Source organism: Musa acuminata, chromosome BXJ1-3 (genome assembly GCF_036884655.1).
Source record: "Musa acuminata AAA Group cultivar baxijiao chromosome BXJ1-3, Cavendish_Baxijiao_AAA, whole genome shotgun sequence".
Classification (NCBI taxonomy): domain Eukaryota; kingdom Viridiplantae; phylum Streptophyta; class Magnoliopsida; order Zingiberales; family Musaceae; genus Musa; species Musa acuminata.
Window position 1 is genome coordinate 12,754,394 of NC_088329.1, and position 21,019 is coordinate 12,775,412.

At 35.5% G+C, this 21,019-nt stretch overlaps 1 protein-coding gene across 3 annotated transcripts; it reads right to left on the minus strand.

The window, feature by feature from the left end:
- Positions 1-12,712: 12,712 nt before the first annotated feature.
- Positions 12,713-20,374, minus strand: LOC103978221 (monosaccharide-sensing protein 2). Of its 3 annotated transcripts, none has more exons than XM_018822814.2 (7): positions 20,129-20,374; positions 19,940-20,049; positions 19,118-19,236; positions 18,308-18,874; positions 15,215-16,143; positions 13,732-13,919; positions 12,713-13,451 (listed from the first exon to the last, which is right to left on the minus strand). In XM_018822814.2, exons 3-7 carry the CDS (start codon positions 19,194-19,196, stop codon positions 13,016-13,018), a joined length of 2,199 nt encoding a protein of 732 aa, XP_018678359.2. In that variant the 5' UTR covers positions 19,197-19,236; positions 19,940-20,049; positions 20,129-20,374; the 3' UTR covers positions 12,713-13,015. The 3 variants fall into 3 exon arrangements, with proteins under 3 accessions (XP_018678359.2, XP_009392211.2, XP_018678360.2); XM_009393936.3 differs by having other exon boundaries at positions 19,118-19,243; XM_018822815.2 differs by lacking the exon at positions 19,940-20,049 and having other exon boundaries at positions 19,118-19,243.
- Positions 20,375-21,019: the final 645 nt, after the last annotated feature.

The window sequence follows — 21,019 nt, forward strand, 5'->3', positions numbered from 1 at the left end:
TCATATAGGAGATCAGATTAGCTTGAAGTGATAGGATATTCATATGCTGATTTTGTAAATTTCCTCGACAGTAGGAATTCCACTTCATGATTTGTATTTATGTTAACTGGTGGGGCAATTTCTTGGAAAAGTACAAAACAATCGCTTATTGCATCATCAACAATGGAAGCTGAATTTGTGGCATGCTTTGAGGCCACAAATCAAGCTTTATGGCTGTAAAATTTTATCTCGGGACTTGGTGTGGTCGACTCAATTGTCAGGCCGCTGAAGATATTTTGTGATAACACTATAGTAGTTTTCTTCTCTAAGAATGGCAAGTACTCTAGTGGTTCCAAGCACATTAAGATAAGGTACTTGGTGGTTAGAGAAAGATTCCAGAAACAGCAAGTGTCAATTGAGAACTTGAGCACCACTATGATGATTGCTGATCCATTGACAAAAGCCTTATAGTGTAAAATATTCAAAGAACATGTTCTTAGAATGGGGCTTGTGAGCAAGTCATAAAGGATATGGTGATGCATGTTTATGTGGATGCTATTATTGACATTCTTCTTGCTTAATTAAAGTTATATGTTTCTGTTATCCTTTTTACATTTATGTTTATGCATATTATGGTTGAATATAATAACATGATTGTTTTGACAAAATAAATTACAGGGGTCATTATGGACTATATTAGGAAAGACTAACAATGTTGTGGTACATAGAAGGGAGTATGACATTGATGAAATACAACCGCTATGACTCGCATTAATAGTTGGACTTAATATAGTATTATTATGTTTATTGGACTTATTGGCTTATTTTAAAACATGGCCATATATAAAATATTTTTCAAAATTCCTTGGAATCCAATTAGGTAAAATTATTTTTTAAACAAATTTTGTTTTATTTATTTTGATTTTGAATATCTCTTTTATATCTTATCAATTAATGGGTCAAGTGGGAGAATGTTAGATTATGTGGCCTATATAATATAATAACTAATTAGGTTCCGTTTAGATATTTTAACCAACTAAGTCCACTTACGTATAGACGCACCTCTCCGTTGAGGGATTTCAGTTTCTCCCCTCAAATCCCTTTCTCCCTAAATACGGAGATAACAATTGTAAGCATAAAATATATAATTATACTATATCTGAAATGCAGAAATAACTTATATGCCAGGATTGAAATCAAGTGTATAGATCTAATTATTACGATGCGTACCTTTTGATGTCATCTCTTCAGAGATCTGGTTTGATCTGCTAAGCACCGTCTTTGATCCAAGATTGCTGCTTGATCCAAGATTGATGCAGGCACCATCACCGTCTGCAAGGAGTGCAAGGAATATATCATTTCTCCTCTCTTCCTATCCTTTCACAGGACCCACTGAGTGTGATGGATTAGGGGTTTTGGGGGGAGAAACTGAAATCCCTCAACGGAGAGGTGCGTCTATACGTAATGTGCCAATGCTCTCCCAACTCCTAGAGGTCCTGTCCTTTTTATAGGCGAGAGCAGAGGGTCTATGATAAGATCTCAAGAGATTTTCTCCCATCAAGGTTATCTCCCGATGAATCGTTCTGTAAGTGGACTTAGTATATTGGTTAAAATATCTTAACAGAACCCAATTAGTTATTATATTATATATCTTATTCAATTATAAAAGGGCACATAATCTAACATTCTCCCACTTGGCCCATTAATTGATAAGATATAAAAGAGATATTCAAAATCAAAATAAACAAAATAAAATTTGTTTAAAAAATAATTTTACCTAATTGGATTCCAAGGAATTTTGAAAAATATTTTATACATGGCCATATTTTAAAATAAGCTAATAAGTCCAATAAACACAATAATACTATATTAAGTCCGACTATCAATGTGAGTCATAACGGTTGTATTTCATCAATGTCATACTCCCTTTTATGTACTACAACATTGTTAGTCTTTCCTAATATAGTCCATAATGACCCCTATAATTTATCTTGTCAAGACGATCCTATTATTATATTCAACCATAATATGCATAAACATAAATGTAAACAGGATAACAGAAACAGATAACTTTAATTAAGCAAGAAGAATGTCAATAATAGCATCCACATAAACATGCATCATCATATCCTTTATGACTTGCTCACAAGCCCCATTCTAAGAACATGTTCTTTGAATATTTTACACCGTAAGGCTTTTGTCAATGGATCAACAATCATCATAGTGGTGCTCAAGTTCTCAATTGACACTTGCTGTTTCTAAAATCTTTCTCTAACCACCAAGTACTTTATCTCAATGTGCTTGGAACCACTAGAGTACTTGTCATTCTTAGAGAAGAAAACTGCTGCAGTGTTATCACAAAATATCTTCAGCGCCCTAACAATTGAGTCGACCACACCAAATCCCAAGATGAAATTTTGCAACCATAAAGCTTGATTTGTGGCCTCAAAGCATGCCACAAATTCAGCTTCCATTGTTGATGATGCAATAAGCGATTGCTTTGTACTTTTCCAAGAAATTGCCCCACCAGTTAACATAAATACAAATCCTGAAGTGGAATTCCTACTATCGAGGCAATTTGCAAAATCAACATCTGAATATCCTATCACTTCAAGCTGATCTGATCTCCTATATGAGAGTATATAATCTTTCATCCCTTGCAGATATCTCATTACTTTCTTTGCAGCTTTCCAATGTTCCATTCCTGGGTTACTTTGGTATCTTCCCTGCATTGCAACTATAAAACTGATATCTGGTCTTGTACAGGTTTGAGCATATAATAGACTTTCAACTACGCACCCATAAGGAATATTCTTCATTTGATTCTTTTCTAAGTAATTTCTTGGGCACTAATTTTGACTGAATTTTTCACCTTTAGTAATTGGTACATCATTGGCTGAGCAAAGCTGCATATTAAATCTTTCCAAGATACGATCAATATATCATTTCTAGGATAATCCTAATAATCCTTGAGATCTATCCCTGAATATCTCAATGCCAATAATATTTTGACTGAATTTTTCACTTTTAGTAATTGGTACATCATTGGCTGAGCAAAGCTGCATATTAAATCTTTCCAAGATATGATCAATATATCATTTCTAGGACAATCCTAATAATCCTTGAGATCTATCCCTGAATATCTGAATGCCAATAACATAGGCTGCCTTATTCATATCAACCATCTTAAAGTTCTTGTTGAGAAATATCTTGGTTTCGTGCAATAAACCAAGATCACTACTGGCAAGTAAAATATCTTCCACATATAAGACTAATATAATAAACTTGCTCCCACTTACCTTCAGATATATACACTGATCAACAGTGTTTTCCTCAAATACGAAGGAAGTAATGGTATTATGAAATTTTATATATCATTGTCTAGAAGCTTGTTTAAGGCCATAAATGGATTTCTTAAGTTTACAAGCCCAATTTTCCTTTTCCTTTTCAATGAATCCTTCAGGTTGTTCCATATAGATTTCCTCATCCAGATCCCCATTCAGAAATGTTGTTTTCACGTCCATCTGATGCAACTCAAGATCATAATGAGCTACCAATGTCATGACGTTTCTTAATGAGTCCTTTCTTGAAACTGGAGAAAAAGTCTCATTATAGTCGATGCCTTCCTTTTGAGAAAAACCTTTGGCCACAAGTCTGACTTTATATCGTTCGATATTGCCCGTTGAGTCACGTTTTATCTTAAAGACCTATTTACAATCATTGGGCAATTCAACGAGATCCCAGACACTATTCTGGACCATTGATTTTAACTCTTTTTTCATTGCATCATACCATTTTTCAGAATCATAACTTTCTATGGCTTGTGAAAACGATAAGGGGTCTCTTTTTATTCCTGTATCATAATCTGATTCTTGTAGATATACCACATAATCATCAGAAATGACATGTTTTCTTTTCCTTTGAGATCTTCTCAAATCTGCCAATTGTGATTGTTCTACAAGATCATCAACGGCGATATCAACATCATGTGAGAGTTCTTCGATGTTATTTTGTTGTTCACTCTTATTAATACTCTCATTGATTTAAGGAACAACAATCCTTCGAATAGGAGATGATATGAGAGAATTAACCTGAATCTTCTCGATATCAAAATTAATTCTTTGAGATTTTTCACTCCCACTGATTTCGTCATTTTCTAGGAATTTTACATTACCAGATTCTACTATTCTCATACTATGATTAGAACAATAAAATCTGTATCCCTTGAATTTTTCTGGATAACCAATAAAATATCTTAAAATAGTTCTTGGATCCAATTTCTTTTCATGTGGATTGAATACTCTTATCTCTGCAGGACACCCCCAAATATGTAGATGTCTTAGACTAGGCTTCCTACCAGTCCATAACTCAAATGGAGTCGATGAAACTGACTTACTAGGAACCCTGTTCAAGATGTACATAGCTGTCCTAAGAGCTTCACCCCACATCGACTCAAATAAAGAGGAATAACTCATCATGCTCCTAACTATATCTATCAAAGTATGATTTCGCCTTTCAGCAACACCGTTCTGCTGTGGTACACCTGGTAATGCATATTGAGCACCAATACCCCGTTGTTCTAGGAATCTAACAAAATGGCCAATATTTTGACCAGATCCATCATATCTGTCATAAAATTCACCACCTCTATCAGATTTGACAATTTTAACTTTTCTATCTAATTATCTCTCAACCTCATTTATGTATACTTCAAGAGTATCAATGGCTTGAGACTTTTCATGTATTAAATAAATATAGCCATATCTAGACAGATCATCTATAAATGTGATGAAATATTTTTCTCCACTAAAACAAGGAATATGGAGTGGTCCACAGATATCAGTATGAATAATCTCAAGGAGTTCTTTACTTCTTGTGGCATTTTTCTTTATATGTTTAGTTTGCTTTCCCTTAATGCAATATATATAAACATCAAAATTAGTGAAGTCTAAATGTTCCAAAATATTATCCTTCACTAAGCTTTCAATTCTTTCCTTGAAGATATGCCCCAATCGTCTATGACACAATATAGAAGATCTTTCATTATTGAAACTACGTTTCAATCCAACACTTGATTGTAGGGTCATTAATGTCTTTGCAAACTTAAGATCCAAATTAATTCTGTACAAACCATCACAGAGAATTCCAGAACCAACTTTTATTGAATCATAAAACATACTGAGTTTGCCACTATCAAAAGAAAGACAATATCCTAACTCATAAAAAGAAACTAAATTTCTAGAAATTGTAGGAACATAACATGTGTTAACAAGATCCATCAAGCGACCCATCTCTAAGCGTAGACGATAAGTTCCCATTGATATCACTTTCGCTTTAAGACGATTTCCCATAATGATGAATCTTTCATGTTTTTTTGGTTTCCGAATTGAAAGAAATCCCTGCATGTTATTTGTAACATGAGTTGAAGCACCAGAATCAATCCACTAAGTGTTAGAAGGAACTTCTGTAATGTTTGATTCGAAACACACAAATGTTGAGTTAATACCTTTCTTTTCGAACCAAGTCTTACGTTTAATGCAATCCTTCTTCACGTGTCCTTTCTTGCCACAAAAGAAGCACTTTACAATAAATGTTTTCTTTTTATTAATCCGTTTAACATTTCCAGACCTGGCAAGTTTCTTTGATTGATAATGCTTCAGCTTTTTTTTCTTATTACCAGCTCCTTAAATAGTAGTCATGATATTATGTGAACTTTCCTGCCTTAATCTCAATTTTTCCTGAACACACATGCTAGTCAACTCATTCAAGTCTCACTTATCCTTATTTGTGTTGTAGTGAATCTTGAATGGGCCAAACTGAGAAGGAAGAGAATTGAGAATAAATTGCACGAGAAAAGATTCATCAACATTCATACCTAATGTTTTAAGTTTTGTAGCTTTGTCAGCCATATTGAGGATATGATCCTGAATTCCTCGAGTGCCATCATACTGAGTCGTAGTTAGTTCTTTCATTAATATGTCAGCCAATGACTTATCAACAGATTTAAATCTGTCTTCAATAACTTTTAAATATTCCTTTGTGCTAGTTACAGTCGGTAATGAAGTCTTTATGTTATTTACAATCATCATTCTTATGAACATTAAACTAAGTCTATCGAATCTTTCCCAAGTCTTCATTTCATTTACTTGTTCTATAGTACTTTCATCAGTCAAGTATGCAGGCATTTCAATAAGTAATGCTAAATCAAGATCTAATACACCCAGTGTGAATTGCACATGCTCTAACCATTCTGAATAATTTGATCCAGATAGTACAGGGACACTAGATGCATAAGAATGTATATGCGGAAGTATCATTGTAAAAATATAGAATAACATTAATGCTTTGAGTTTATCAAAAATTGATGAACTATTGATATCATCTATATTACACTTTTAGGTGAAATATGGACATATCTAGTATTCACTCAAGAATATTTATGGAGGACTGATACCATCCTTGTGGAATAGTATTGTTACCTTTGGGTATACAACCCTAAACTGCAAGGATATCCAAAAATAGTATCATCTTACCCCATCATATAATTATTTGAATTAGATTCTCTTTTGGGATTATCTAAATCTCCTAATTATATGTGTCATTAAATATTATTTCCTTAATATCATTTAGGACTAATTCCTTAATATTATTTTATAAGTCATTAGTCCAGGTCACTTTGGTGGCTATAAGACTAATACAATAATATAAAATAAAAATATCCTAAAAATGAGAAAACTTTTATTGTAATTCATATCATAAAAATCTATCATCTTAGGCCACTTTGACAACTACTAGTCAGATAAACCTTAGGGAAATGAATTACAAATAATATTCATTAATTTTTTTAATTTTTGCTAAGAAATTTAATAATAAAATAACAATAATAATTATTGAATATTAATGCTAAGCAGTTCAATAATAAATAATATTTATTATTATTGAACATTAATGCTAAGCAATTCAATAATAAATAACAATAATAATTATTGAACATTAATGTTAAGCAATTCAATAATAAATAATAATAATTATTATTGAATATTAATGCTAAGCAATTCAATAGTAAATAATAATAATAATTATTGAACATTAATACTAAGTAATTTAATAATAAATAATAATAATAATTATTGAATATTAATTAGTACGAAAACTCATATTATAATCATGATAACATATAAATCATGCCTTCATGTGAAAGGTAAATATTATTTCATAATTTCATATATATACATGTGAATAAATAAATAAAAGTCCAAAAATAATAATTAAATTTTAATTTTATTTACCACATTAAAATCAATAATTTATATAAATCATGCATGTGAAAGGTATACATTATTTCACAATTTCATATATATACATGTGAATAAGTAAATAAAATTCTAAAAATAATAATTGGATTTTAATTTTATTTACCACATGTATAATCAATAATTTATATAAATCATGCATGTGAAATTTATACATTATTTCACAATTTCATATATATACATGTGAATAAATAAATAAAAGTCCAAAAATAATAATTGGATTTTAATTTTATTTATCACATGTAAAATCAATAATTCATATGAGAAAACTATAAAGTAAACCATAATTTATAGTTTTTTTTAAATCAAAAATTAAATCCAATCAAATAATCAAAAATATAATTATGATTAAAATTAATCATAATTATAATAAATCATATTTATCAATTTATAATTGAGAATATGAATTAAATTTCTCAATTTTGATAAAATCATAAATATTTGAAATGTAATAAATCAGAAATATGCGAATGGTAGAACTGTAATTTTGGCATAAATTAAACCCGAGGGTAAAACCATAAATATATTGATAGAACATAACCTGAAATTACGAAATTTGTAAAGGTAAAACTATAATTTTCACAAAACCCTAGCCTCGAGGGCAAAATCATAATTATGCCAAAACCCTAATCTGCCTTCGTCGCCATCGCCTGCGCGAGCGGTGCTGCCTATTGCGTGGCCGCCTGTGCGCGACTGCGGGCTACCGCTTGTGCGTGGCTGCCAGCGACAGTTCTAGCCTGCACGCGACCGTTGCCGCCACGGTGCTGCCACCGCGGGGCCACCATCGCTCACGCGTGGCCGCTGCCACTGCGACAGTTCCTGCCCACGCGTGGCTGCTGCCAGCGCACAGCCGCCGCCTGTGCACGGCCTACTCACGCACGACCGCCACTTGGGCTGTCTGCTTGCGTGTGGCCGACCATCGCATGCACGGGTTCTGGCCGTGTGCGGTCAGCCGTCGCATGGACGGGTTCTGTGATGCCTGCGTATGGGACGGGTTCTGTGTTGTGCACGCTACCCGGCGTAGTCGCAGATTCGTAGCGAGGTCGACGGTGACCATTGCTACTTAACAATTCTTGAAAGATAAAGGTAATTTTATGCATCGTAAATAAATTTACAGATATAATGCATTTGATTTTAAAAACCGGGCTCTGATACCAATTGTAAGCATAAAATCTATAATTATGCTATATCTAAAATGCGGAAATAACTTATATGCTAGGATTGAAATCAAGTGTATAGATCTAATTATTACGATGCGTACCTTTTGATCTCTTCAGAGATCTGGTTTGATCTACTGCTACAGGCACCGTCACCATCTACAAGGAGTGCAAGGAATAGATCCTAACCCCTAGAGGTCCTGTCCTTTTTATAGGCGAGAGCAGATGGTCTACGATAAGATCTCAGGAGATTTCCTCCCGTCCGTAAGTGGACTTAGTCTATTGGCTAAAATATCTGAACGGAACCCAATTAGTTATTATATTATATATCTTATTCAATTATAAAAGGGCCAATGTTGAGTACGAGTCTGGTCCACCGAAACATGCCAAGATGGATCTAGTTATTATTATTATTATTATTATTATTATTATTATTATTATTATTATTCATTGTTATCATCATCAACAACATTATTATTTATCCCGTTAATTAATAATAATTGAGAAAAAAAATTGAGTATATAAGCATAATGATAATAAGGGTTGGAAATTACTATACTATATTCTTGATATACTAGCTTATATTTTAAACATTTTTTTCCTTCTTTCCGGCTTTAAAAGTCTATTTACAAAGTTTATGATACTATCCTTCATAAAAAAATTACGGTTAGAAATTTTGAATTTTAATTTTCTACCTGACAATACATCAGCATTTGATCAAGTATTTTGGGTAGAATTTAATGACAATTGTAGCAAGTTTAATAGTTTGATTCATGTAACTAATGGTTTATGAAAGTTCCTATGTAACTTTAAACCTATGTTCTTTGTTAGAGCAACAGGAAGAATGTAAGGAAGAACACAGTATGCTAAGTTAGTTACAAAGGGCAAATCCTATTTAAATATTAGGAACTTGAGAAGGCCATGCATAATATTACTGGAAATCAGTTTCTTAATATGAATAATTAGCATTTATCCTTGTCATCATCATATTATAATAGTATTGATAAAGGGATTTTAGAATTCCCCACAAGAACTCAACGCAAGCATTTAAAGAAGAATGTTTCAAAAAACTATAATAAGAGGGAGAAAAGAGATGATCAGTTGGAGGGAATCGATCTTCTTGATTACTTCGAAGGGATCGACCTCCTAGGATTTGTCAAAAGACTGGAATAATATTTTATTGATTATTTAAAAAAATAGATACATCATTATTTATAGAGTTCCACTCAAAGTCTATCCGGACTTAGACTATTAATAAATAAATAAATAAATATCAAATAAATCTCTATCCGACTCTTTGACAAACTCAATAGAATATTATTCAAAACTCAAAAAATAAAGAGATCATAACCATTCCTCCCTCTTCAAATCAGTCTTGTCCTCAAGGCTGAGTAGTTTCAAACTCAGGAAACTTCTCTTTCAGCACTTTAGTCACAAGGTGTCTGTGACACATCACAACCCGTTGATTAAGTAAATACGATCTTCACTTCTTGATAGTATAAGCAATAGGTCGGTCTTTTGGTGTAGCAGTCATTGCAGTCTTCTGAAGAATCCTCTCCATCTGATGGCTAGCGTTAGTTGTAACCTTACTTCCACGTCTTCTCTTTAGGATCACAAGCTTTCCATTAATAAAAAACTTCATGATTAGTTTAGAAAAATTTCAAGAAATATCACATAGGGTTGATAATCATTCAATTTCAAGCATCACTTCAAAGTCTTCCAAGGGTAGCAAAAAAAAGTCCACAAGCAACTCTTGGCACTGTATAATCAATTTTATCTTTGAACATTTGTTATTACAAGTTAAAATACGTCCATCATCGACTTTTACTTCGAATTTGTTATAACCTTTAATGTGGTAGGTCAATCAGTCAGCAAACTTATTATCTATAAAATTGTTAGTGCTACTAGTATTAATCAAAACTATAACATGCTAATGTTCCAAAGTTCCTCCAACTTTCATAATTTACGGATTAGAGTAGTTGGCTAATGCATGTACTATATGTATGATAGGTCCAACATCTTCATCAAAATCTATACCTTCATGATCGGAGTCCACACTATTAGCTTTCGGTTCCTCCCCAATTGATTCAATCATTAGAAGTTGCCCTTGTTTACATCAATACTCTCTACTCCACTTTTCATCACAGTGCCAAATCTTTCGTTGATCTTTCCTTGAGTTCTTCTCGAGTTAGTCTCTTGTGTTAGGGTTTCGACTGAGAATAGATGGGGTTGATGGCTTACTGATCATTTGTTTGTTGTCACTTCTGTTTTAATGATTTTTCTTACTGATTTTTTCCTCATGCAAATGAAATTACAGCTATCGTAGTGCGGGGTTGGCGAGTTTTGACTTCACATCGGATATTTAGATTAAGTCCTTCAATAAATACTCCCACTAGTTGTCGTTCGGACCAGTCTCTTGCTTGATTAGACAATCATTCAAATATGTTATGATATTCTAGCATTATAGAAATCTGACAAATTTTAGCTAGTTGTCCATCAATATTCTCATATTCATATGATCCAAAGCAAACGAGAAGCCCTCTCTTGAATTGCTCTCATGAGGGGACCCCATGACAAGTTTCATACCAATCATATCATTGGATTGCATCTTCATCTAGTTGGATCGAAGTTATTTCTACTTTGGAATCTTCTGGAGTTCTATGAAAATGGAAAAAAAATTATGCCCTAGAGATCCAACTAGTCAGATCTCCATCTTCCCATCTTGAAAATTCTACATTCATGTGTGGATAACTTGTGTCTTGTTCTTAGTTTCTTTTGCTTGTCTCTAGATCGATTCAATATAAGACTTAAATTTTCATCTTATTGAAACTTGCTAAAGCTCTCCAATATGCTCTTTTTGAAATCATTAAGGTTTTTTTACAACCGGTTCTCAATTCTGATTTTCAATGGTTCAATTTGGGCTTTCATTGAGTTATCGATAGCCATTATGTAAGACTATAAATCTGTAATCCTTAGTTCTTATTTTTTATGTCTGGTCAAGGGCATTAGCACTGTCCTATTCAATGTAGCTTTTGGTGATATCGGAGCGAGGCAACAATCGACATGTAGCTTGGATGTGAAGCTACCGAGAAAGCGGATGCTAAGGGCAACGTAAAGGCTTGTTGCGGTCGTTGCGAGGAGGGAAGGTTGCTGCCCTGTTTCTATCGATGCGTGGGGTGAGAGCATTGGGGGCTGGAAGGTGGTGGTGTTGGCGTGGGGAGCGACTATGGGTGGCTACGTGTGTGGCTGCAGTTGCTGTGACCCAAGGGGAGCGATCACCGAGCAACCGGGGTTGAGGCTATGATGGTGCGACTGGGAGTAACCGCCGAAGCTGCTGTCAAGGCTGCGAGGCCAGCAACAACCGAGGCAGTGCTGAGGGTATGGCTAGGAGGCGACATTGACAAGGGTCAAGAGGCAGCGATGGTGGCAATCGGTTGTGGTCGAAGCTGCTGTTAAGGCTGCGAGGCCGACAACAACCGAGGTAGTGCTGAGGGTATGGCTAGGAGGCGACATTGACAAGGGTCAAGAGGCAGCGATGGTGGCAATCGGTTGTGGCAGAAGATGCAAAGGGTGCTCTATTTCTATTGCACCATAGAAGGAGACGCTAGTGACGCCAAAGGATCGCGAGCGGTTGAGGATAAAGCTACAGTGGCTGAGGCAATGTTGAGGGCATGGTTGGGAGGAGGTGTTGACAAGGGTCGAGAGGTAGTGGTGGTGGCAACCAGGGCTGTGGTCGACGTGGGAAGCGACGAGGGGGGTAGTCGCTAGGTAGGAAGTGGCAGTGGTGGTCATTGGTCGGGAAGCAACGACCCTTTCCCGTTGTGAGGAGGTTGGGCATGGCTGCTGGCTTTATCTCTTTCTTTCTTTTCTTTTTTTTTTAGATGATGATAGCTGCGACGAGGTGTTGTGAGAAATTACAATGAGAACGATGAGGATCACTGCTCTTATATCAAATGATAAAACCCCTAGGGTTTTATCGTAGAAGAAGAGAGAGAAAAGAGATGATCACTTCGAGTGAATCGACCTCCTAGAGTTTATTAAAAGACTAGAATAATATTTCTTAAAAAAAAATAAATACATCCCTATTTATAAAATTCCACCAAAAGTCCACCAAAACTTAGACTCTTAATAAATAAATATCAAATAAACTCCTATCTAATTTTTACTAAATTAGACAAACTCAATAAAATATTATTTAAAACTCAAAAAATAAAGAGATCCTCAACCAGATATGGTACAACTAGTACAAACATTTCCATAGATGATCAAGGACTCACATTACATCATAAACCGGTATGGATTTTTTTGATTCTTTGTATCAGATTATTTTCCTTGTAAAGAACAAGATTTTGCATATTGAGTGTTACAAGAAATTTCATAGAAAAAAAAAAAAAAGAAAGGCTGAATACAATGCAGTGAAAGGAAACCGATTTTTGCTTTTAGTCAACTCAATGCCAACAAGAACAGAAATTGACCGACTGTTAACATGCCTGGAAGGAAGGTCTTGGTATTATTTGTGCACTTCTTCACCGGGATGCTTTTGCCGATGCAGTTTCCATCTTTCATTTAGGTTTTGGCGACTTGCTTGGATCCAACATTGAAGAACTCGATGATGACTTCAAGGGGCATGCCTTTTGTTTCAGGAATCTTGAGGAAGACAAATACCAATGCTATGACACAGACGATAGCATAGATCCCAAACACCCCAGCAAGACCAATAGTGTTCAGCATCACGGGAAGGCTGTAGGTAACAATGATATCGCAAAACCAGAAGGTGAGGGAGCATATCGCTATGCACACACCTCGTACACGAGTTGGAAAAATCTCAGAGCAAAGGATGTTGGGAATAGGACCAAAGCCCATGACAAAGCAACAGAAGTAAACCACAACACATATGGTTGAGAAGATGGCATGAGCAACAGAGCCGAGGTCCACAAGGTTTGTCAGGACCAGACCAACAAGTGATACGATCAAAACAGGAATTGTAGCCAACAAAAGACTCCTGCATTAAAAAGGAGAAAAAAGTAAACATCGGTTTTGCTTCCTTATAATAAAATGTTATATAACAGCCCACAAATTGTATGAGAATTTAAACGCAGATGAAAACAACATAACCTTTTTAAAAACAAAAAACATTGTGCTTCCCATTCCGTTGAAATGATACATTAGAAAAATACAGAATGCAAAGACTTGACAAGGTCACAAAGAACATGCATGCGAAGATGGACATAAATGTATCATAGCCATGGAGATAAAATAAGACCGATAATGTAAGACTTTACCTTCTTCCAGAGACATCCATGAGCCTCATAGCAACAGCTATGCAAGGGAGCATCAACAGAGTCGTAAGAGCACTTATAAGTATTGATGCTGAATCAGAACCAATTCCAAGATTTGCAAGAAGAACTTCAACACCAGCTTGCTCAAGAATTTGCGGAGTGTAATAAAGAACCCCATTAATGCCAGCAAACTGAACAAGAACCAAGTTTTCAGATAAAAGTGAGACACTAGGAAGAAAATAATTAATTCTGGGAATTGAATATATGCAACAGTCGACGTTTCGTCAAGGAAAATAAAACTAGTGTTACAGATTGATTCAATATTAGCTTTCAAACCCTTTAAAAGTTGACACATATACCTAGACATGAAGATCATACAGGGAATTTAAATCTATCAACTTAATGACAAAGTTTACACCCCAAAGAATCATATCATATTTGTCATTATTGTGAATATATTGTCTACATAGCTTTTATATTTTTTTTGTTAAAATTATAATTTTTCCCGAAAAGTCAGCCTTGATAACTAGTGCAACAAGCACACCCAAGTATCATTAAATCATCCTCCAGCTGGCAGGTAGCATAGGAGGTGAAACATGAAAGGTATTTTCAAATAAAATTAGAGCAGCCTAATGCATGATGCTCCTGTATCGTGAGATCTGAATATGGCCAATATATACAACTTTCCCATTGTGAGCAAATAAATTGTTTCAATGACTCATATTCTGGTCACCCACCTTGCAGAGAGAAACTTTATAATCGAACCATGACTCCTTTTCTAATGTAATTTTTTTAAGTCAAAAGTCAATAATTTACTATTTGTGAACCATGAATCCCATGCAAAACTAGGACAGGGATGTTATAACTACTTTATGTATTTGAATATAAGTATTAAGGAATTCATGGATATCTTTGGCCTAAACCAGATGATCCAGTCAGATATGACTTTTTAATAGAGACTCAACCAGGAAACAATACTCTAGAAGTTAGCTCTAAGTTGTTCTAGACCAAAGAAACTTCACACTTTGATGCCATTTCAAATTACAATTAGGAATCAACATAACATCGTACCCTTAAAACCAAACAATAACATGCCTCCAACCATGTAATATACCAAGAGAAATATAAAAAACTCAAAATCCTAAAGTTTACTGCAAACAACTTAATATGGATCATCCTACTTGATGCTATGAACAATGAAGTCTTCTCTTTTTCTATAACTGTACTTGTTAACCATTGCAGTCTTTTCTAAAACCAATGATGATCTAGAAGGAATATCTGATTTTAATGGAATGCAGAGGAAGAATATTTTTACTGGAAATTTCAGAGTTTTCATCTACAAAAGGTATTTTCCATTAATATCTTAGATGATATAACAAGGTGGATGGGAACTTCTCTATTACGTATTATATTGCATGAAAGCTACAATTTTAAAGAATCGATCTGTTCCTTCAGTGAACTGTAGTTTACGATAACATCTCATTACCTGCTGAAGAATTTGTATCCCAATGCCAACAAATAATGCATGCCTGACTCCTGCTTCAAAAAGAACTCTCCACATTGGCCCTTCAGCAGCAATCTTGGATGGATGAACCATTGCTGGCCCAGCTGGATCCTGGCTCATGACTTCCTTCGAAAACAGAGCAGGTTGGCTTACTAATGCTGCAGCTTGAACATATTCACCTTCTTCTGGGATGTTGCCTCCAGGAATTGAGACAAGGGAAGCTTGTTGTGACCCAACAACACCTTCTTGGCGCAAATAAATCCTCTTGAAACCTCCTTCTTTTGTTCCGTCTACAGCCTCTCTGTTAGTCCACTTCCAGGCTAACTGCCAACCACCTCCTATGCCCATACTACTCACTGCCTCACCAACATTTTCCTGCATAAGACTGCTGTTATGTATCATGTCATTCCCATCCATGCCTGTTCCATGGCGAGAGAGCAATGGAGTGTGCAAATTATCATCGGAATCACCTCCTGCACCATCAGAGACATAATCCACACCATCCTGATGACCAATTTCCTCATCCCATTGCTCAGCTTTTGGATGATTCTCCACCACACTAAACATGCTACCGAAATTGGGGAACAAAATACTTCTCATGCTTCCCATTTCGGGTAGCTTTCCATGGACACTTCCAAAAAGAGTAACTAGAGGATCCATAAGAGGGATGCTCTGATTTACAATGCTTCCCTGGCGTGATATGAGACCAAATGCACTTCCAAGAAGACTTGGTCCTGTAACTGGCTGTGCAACCCATGAGAGGCCTTGTTGTGGACCATACAACATGATCTTGTCCTTTTCGGCAGTTGAATCCTGTTCATCAGGGAGCTCATTTGCAGGGCCAATTATATACTCTTCAATGGTTGTATCTGTACTTACTCTTAAACCTTCAACAAGAAGAGCCATTTCTCCTGAAATAAAGAAAATTAGCACATGTCTTACATGTTAAATTGCAACTAGCAAAAGGAGAAGCTAGGCAAATTAACTATGAAACCCATTGAAGCTGATATATAGCTACTTCATAAAAAGGAATATAGTTACTGAAATCATTCAAATCCCCTTAAATTTGATCCAAACTCCCCATCCTAATTCATGATACTTGTGCTTCATGGATCGCTATAGTACACGATATTGATCATGGCCCCTTAAACTTGTTCCAAACTCCCCATCATAAATCATGATACTTGTGCATCATGCATCTCTACAGTGCACAATTTGGACCATCAAAAATTGAGGAAACAAAATCACAAGATGAGAAAATCACCATTGATGTCTCAAGTTTCATGTCCTTTACCGTTATTGTTTTTGATCCATGTATCTTAACCAATTGTTTTACATTGTACCTGCACTTGTATCACAATTCAGAACATTCCATGTTCCAGATAGCATGAACAGGAGTGAAGATAAGGTTCTTACACATTTAACAGTCTATTGACATTATTTAATAGGAAAAAGATAATTGAACTAGGGGATGCAACAAGGGAAGCAACGTGGATGAGATACCACTGAAAGCTGAGGAGGGTGGTAAGAGGTCAGTGATTGAGGTCCATTAGGGACAAGGACCATATAAAATATGAATGACAGATCACCCAAGAGCGTAAGGCTGATTTTGCTGGTATGTATTCTAGTGCATTAGGTGATGTTGCATGAGAATTATATGAGATAAGAGAGCTAGAGATATAAATGAGAATCCATAAAGCATATTGCAGCATACAAATGACAGCGGTCATCTATTACTTTGTTTGAAGTCTCTGTTCTTCTCTAAGGGTTTTTTGTTGGTTTCAACCAAGGTTCGCCGTACCGCTCAGTATAGGTGGCATGTACTGGTTCGATAGAGAACTGGTATGGGTGGTACATTGATACACCCCTATGTACCATGTGTTGGTATAATCGGTACGGCTTGATACAGCTCGATATGTACCGTACTGATAGCTGGTTGGTATACCGATATGGACCAATAAGACGAACCATGGTTCCAATAAAGATAATGAGATTGCTACCCAGACCAGTAGCTCAAGAAGACATACCAGACATGATTGCTACTAAAGAGTGATCAGGTCATAAATTTAATATAGAAGATTTTCTCATAATTATTTTAGAGTTAGTTATCAGAAGCACCATTCGTGGCAAGGTTCCCGATCAAGGGGACAGTATGAGATAAATGCATGAGGAAATAATTTAAATGATGACCAACCCTGAAATTAGATGATGAAAAGGGCTGCTTCATAGACTCAGAAATAGAAGTTCTCTTTGCTGGGCTGCAGCCCATACAAAGCACATTCAAAAACAAGCAACTTGCAAATGCATAACCTAGCAATAACACAGACATGATCAAAAAGTCAAATTCATTTTATCCCGCTGAAACAGCTTACCTTCCTCTGAATCTCATATCAAAGTCAAATTTAATGAAGCAAGCAAACAAGGGAGTCCACTAAGATACAAACAAGTTCATTAACAAGAAAAATCTCTGAGGACCTGACATTGATATTAATATCTTGCTCGAGATGCTAATCCTTTTGCTTACAGCATGCATTAGCCAAGACAAAGATACAAATAATTGCTAACTACTGTTCCACTGATTTTCTACTAACCAAATTCCATGAACACGTTGATTAAGAAACCTACTAATGCAAGCAAACTAGATCATCAAAGACCAAATACACATCATTAAACAGATGAACTCTTTTTAAGTAATGGAACTACAGAAATGCTATCTTAGAGAAAAGACTTCAGATAAATAAGCTTATGAAAAGATAGTAGCAAAAAAATTATTAGAGTAACTTCAGAATTCAGGATGTTTATCTTCACAATGTGTAGTATAAGGTGTGTAGTTTGAGATAATAAAAAGGAGACCATCATACATATTTCTGTTTTAGCAAAAATTAAAAAAAAGGGAGACCATCATTAGTTGAGCAGTGTCCCCCAGCATAAAATCTTATACATGGAGGCGCAGCAGTAGTATAAAATGTTTGTACATGGAAATTGAGCAGTAGCGAAGAGCAGAAATTACAACCATAAACTCTATGTGGTTGCTCATCAAAATTTGTTTTGAAAGCATACTATCTTAAAACAAACCTGAGACATCTTCTCTTCCGCGTAACCTCTGTAAAACTTGTTTGGCCTCCTTCATTCGCCCTTTGCTAACAAGCCATCTCGGTGATTCAGGCAGGAAGAATACAGTCAGCACAAAATATAAAAGAGAAGGAACAGAGAGAACTCCAAGCATCAATCGCCAGTCAGGTCGGATATTTAATGACATTGCAAAAACCATGCAATATGAAAGAAACATTCCTCCAGAGCCCGTGAACTGTGGAAGAGTATTTAACAAACCCCTTATCTCAGATGGGGCCGTCTCAGATATGTACACTGGAACTAGTGTGACTGCCAAACCAATTCCAAATCCATCTATAAGCCTTGCCAAGAGCAGCATATATACATTTGGAGACCAAAACATTATCAGACCACTAATAAAGTAGAGCACCGATGAGATAATTAACATGGGCCGTCTACCAATCCAATCTGACACTGCTCCTGAGAATGTTGTAATGATAGTGGCACCAATAAGTGACATGGCCACAATTAGTCCCTCAATAGTAGGCTGGCCCTCCAACTTAAATTCCCTCTTTATGTAAAGAACAGCACCTGTACAAAATGGATGCATGTAAACAAGTGAAATCATACTCGTGGTCGTTAACAAGATTAAAGAAAACTGAAGGAGCAAAAATACAGAAAAGGTGCTAGCGTGTTAGATGAGATGCATCGTCGATCATCTTTGCTAAAATAAATCTTTGATATCTACATGCAGAACCCAGTATCATACTTTCAGCTTTTCAGTCCTAAATATTCACCTAACAAGTTTAAAAAAAAGCACTGAAAGTGATTTACCTGCTATGGTAGCATTATCCCATCCCTGCAACATATTGCCAATTGCAGCAGCAATGGCGACCAAAACAGCTCCCTGCATTTTCTCCCTATGATGCACTTACACTTCACTGTATATAGACCTGCAGCCTAACATCAAATGACCATTCAAAACCAGCAATAATATAAATCGATCAGGGTAAAGAGATTTGCCACAATGATGCAAGGCTATAGGCAAATCAAATTAAGCTTTCAACTCAAAACAAGCTCTGAACAGAAGGAACTCATGTTGAGTTTCAACAAGCATTAGATTATAACAAAGAAGACCTAATCCATAATTCAGCATTGAGTGTACCATATTTCAGCAGAAGCATACCACTTATTCACTTAATCATGTTTTCTTGGAAAATCCAGAAATACAATGAAGTTAGGGGACAACTGAACGAAACATGTTACACATGGTGATCGAAAGAAGAAGAATCAACCATGAGAAGCCCCAAAAAACCACTCTAGATCAAGAGCAGATCTGCCTCGTGGATTTCACAGAAAGCTCCTAAAGTATTTGTTGTCGGACAGGGAGTCAATCTTGGCAGAAAAATGACAAATATACTTTTGATAAAAGACCAATTTGCTGACAAAAAGGAAAAGAAAAAAAATCGAGGAAAATAGCAAGCAGGGCATTGCCTACATTTCCTCGTTACCCTACACCCCGAAGATCGCAGCTTTATGACGAGTTCCGATGAGAAACGAGCCAAGATCTCAACTTTCTCCAGCAACTTATCAAATATTCTTCGAATACGAAGATATACTAATAAAAGATCGCAACAGAAAACGTCTAAAACATACCAATGCCGCGGAGAAGTTTCGACCTCAATGACAAACCACAATGGGTGTTTTCGACCTACGGATCGGCTACAAAGTTCCCGGCGTCTCTACCTCGCCTCCTCTCTGGGATCCTAAGAAAGAACTCCATACTCAAGAAATAAGCAGTACAAAAGACACAAGAACAAACCTAGAAGAGAAAAGAATGCTTACAGTTATCGGTGAAGCATGACAGTCATTGTCAAATCTGTCTATGCTCCAAAAGATGCCTTTGTTATGATGGATTCCCACTCATCATCAAAAGTACACCTTTTTTTTCTTATTTCATTGATCAAACCAACGTGATCGGAATGACCGCGAAAGGAAGAGAGAGAGAGAGAGAGAGAGAGAGAGAGAGAGAGAAAGGAGGAGGAGGCGGGCGGGGTTGAATCGAGACCCCGGAGATGATTGTGCCCTGGGGAGCTCTTCCCTTCTCGTCCATTATATAGATAGGCATTCTAAGACTAATAAGCTTCTTTATATTCCTAAAAAATGTTATATTAAATATGATTTGAGTGACGACTAATAAACAAATTATTAAATGAAAATATGAAGAATTAAAATACTATTTATATTTAATAATTTTGTAAAAAAATAGTTATAAAAAATCTATCCACCCATTTAAACCAATTTAATTGTTCTAAATTAAGATACTGAAATCAATATTATTTAGATTAAATTTATTCTTATTGTTCAAATTCATCATGCTCAGCACCAATATTTGAATAAAGACAGACTGCGCGTGGTGCTGATACTGAAATATCCAATACCAATACCAATACCAATACCAATAATAAAGGACAAATCTGATGTGGTGCTTATTTGGTTGTTCCTAATTATCAATATCATGTTTAGATGTCCCACCTACATGCATTAAGAAACAAAACAAAGTTGGAGTCTAATATTTTTATTATTATTTAATATAAAAAAATTATTCAAACAATAAATAAATAAAAACATTGTCCATATAGGCCTTACGTGTACTTCCCGTGATTTATGATGCGGATGATTGATACGGCACGTAGATTATGTACTTCTATATTCTCCTCGCATGATAAATCTGCA

Excerpts from the sequence above, each read along its gene's own strand:
- LOC103978221 (XM_018822815.2), bottom strand. The coding sequence starts at position 19,196 with ATGCAGGGAGCTGTTTTGGTCGCCATTGCTGCTGCAATTGGCAATATG. Across the intron at positions 18,875-19,117 it reads GGATAATGCTACCATAGCAG|GTGCTGTTCTTTACATAAAG; the intron begins GTAAATCACTTT and ends CATTTTGTACAG. Across the intron at positions 13,452-13,731 it reads ATGGATGTCTCTGGAAGAAG|GAGTCTTTTGTTGGCTACAA; the intron begins GTAAAGTCTTAC and ends TTTTTAATGCAG.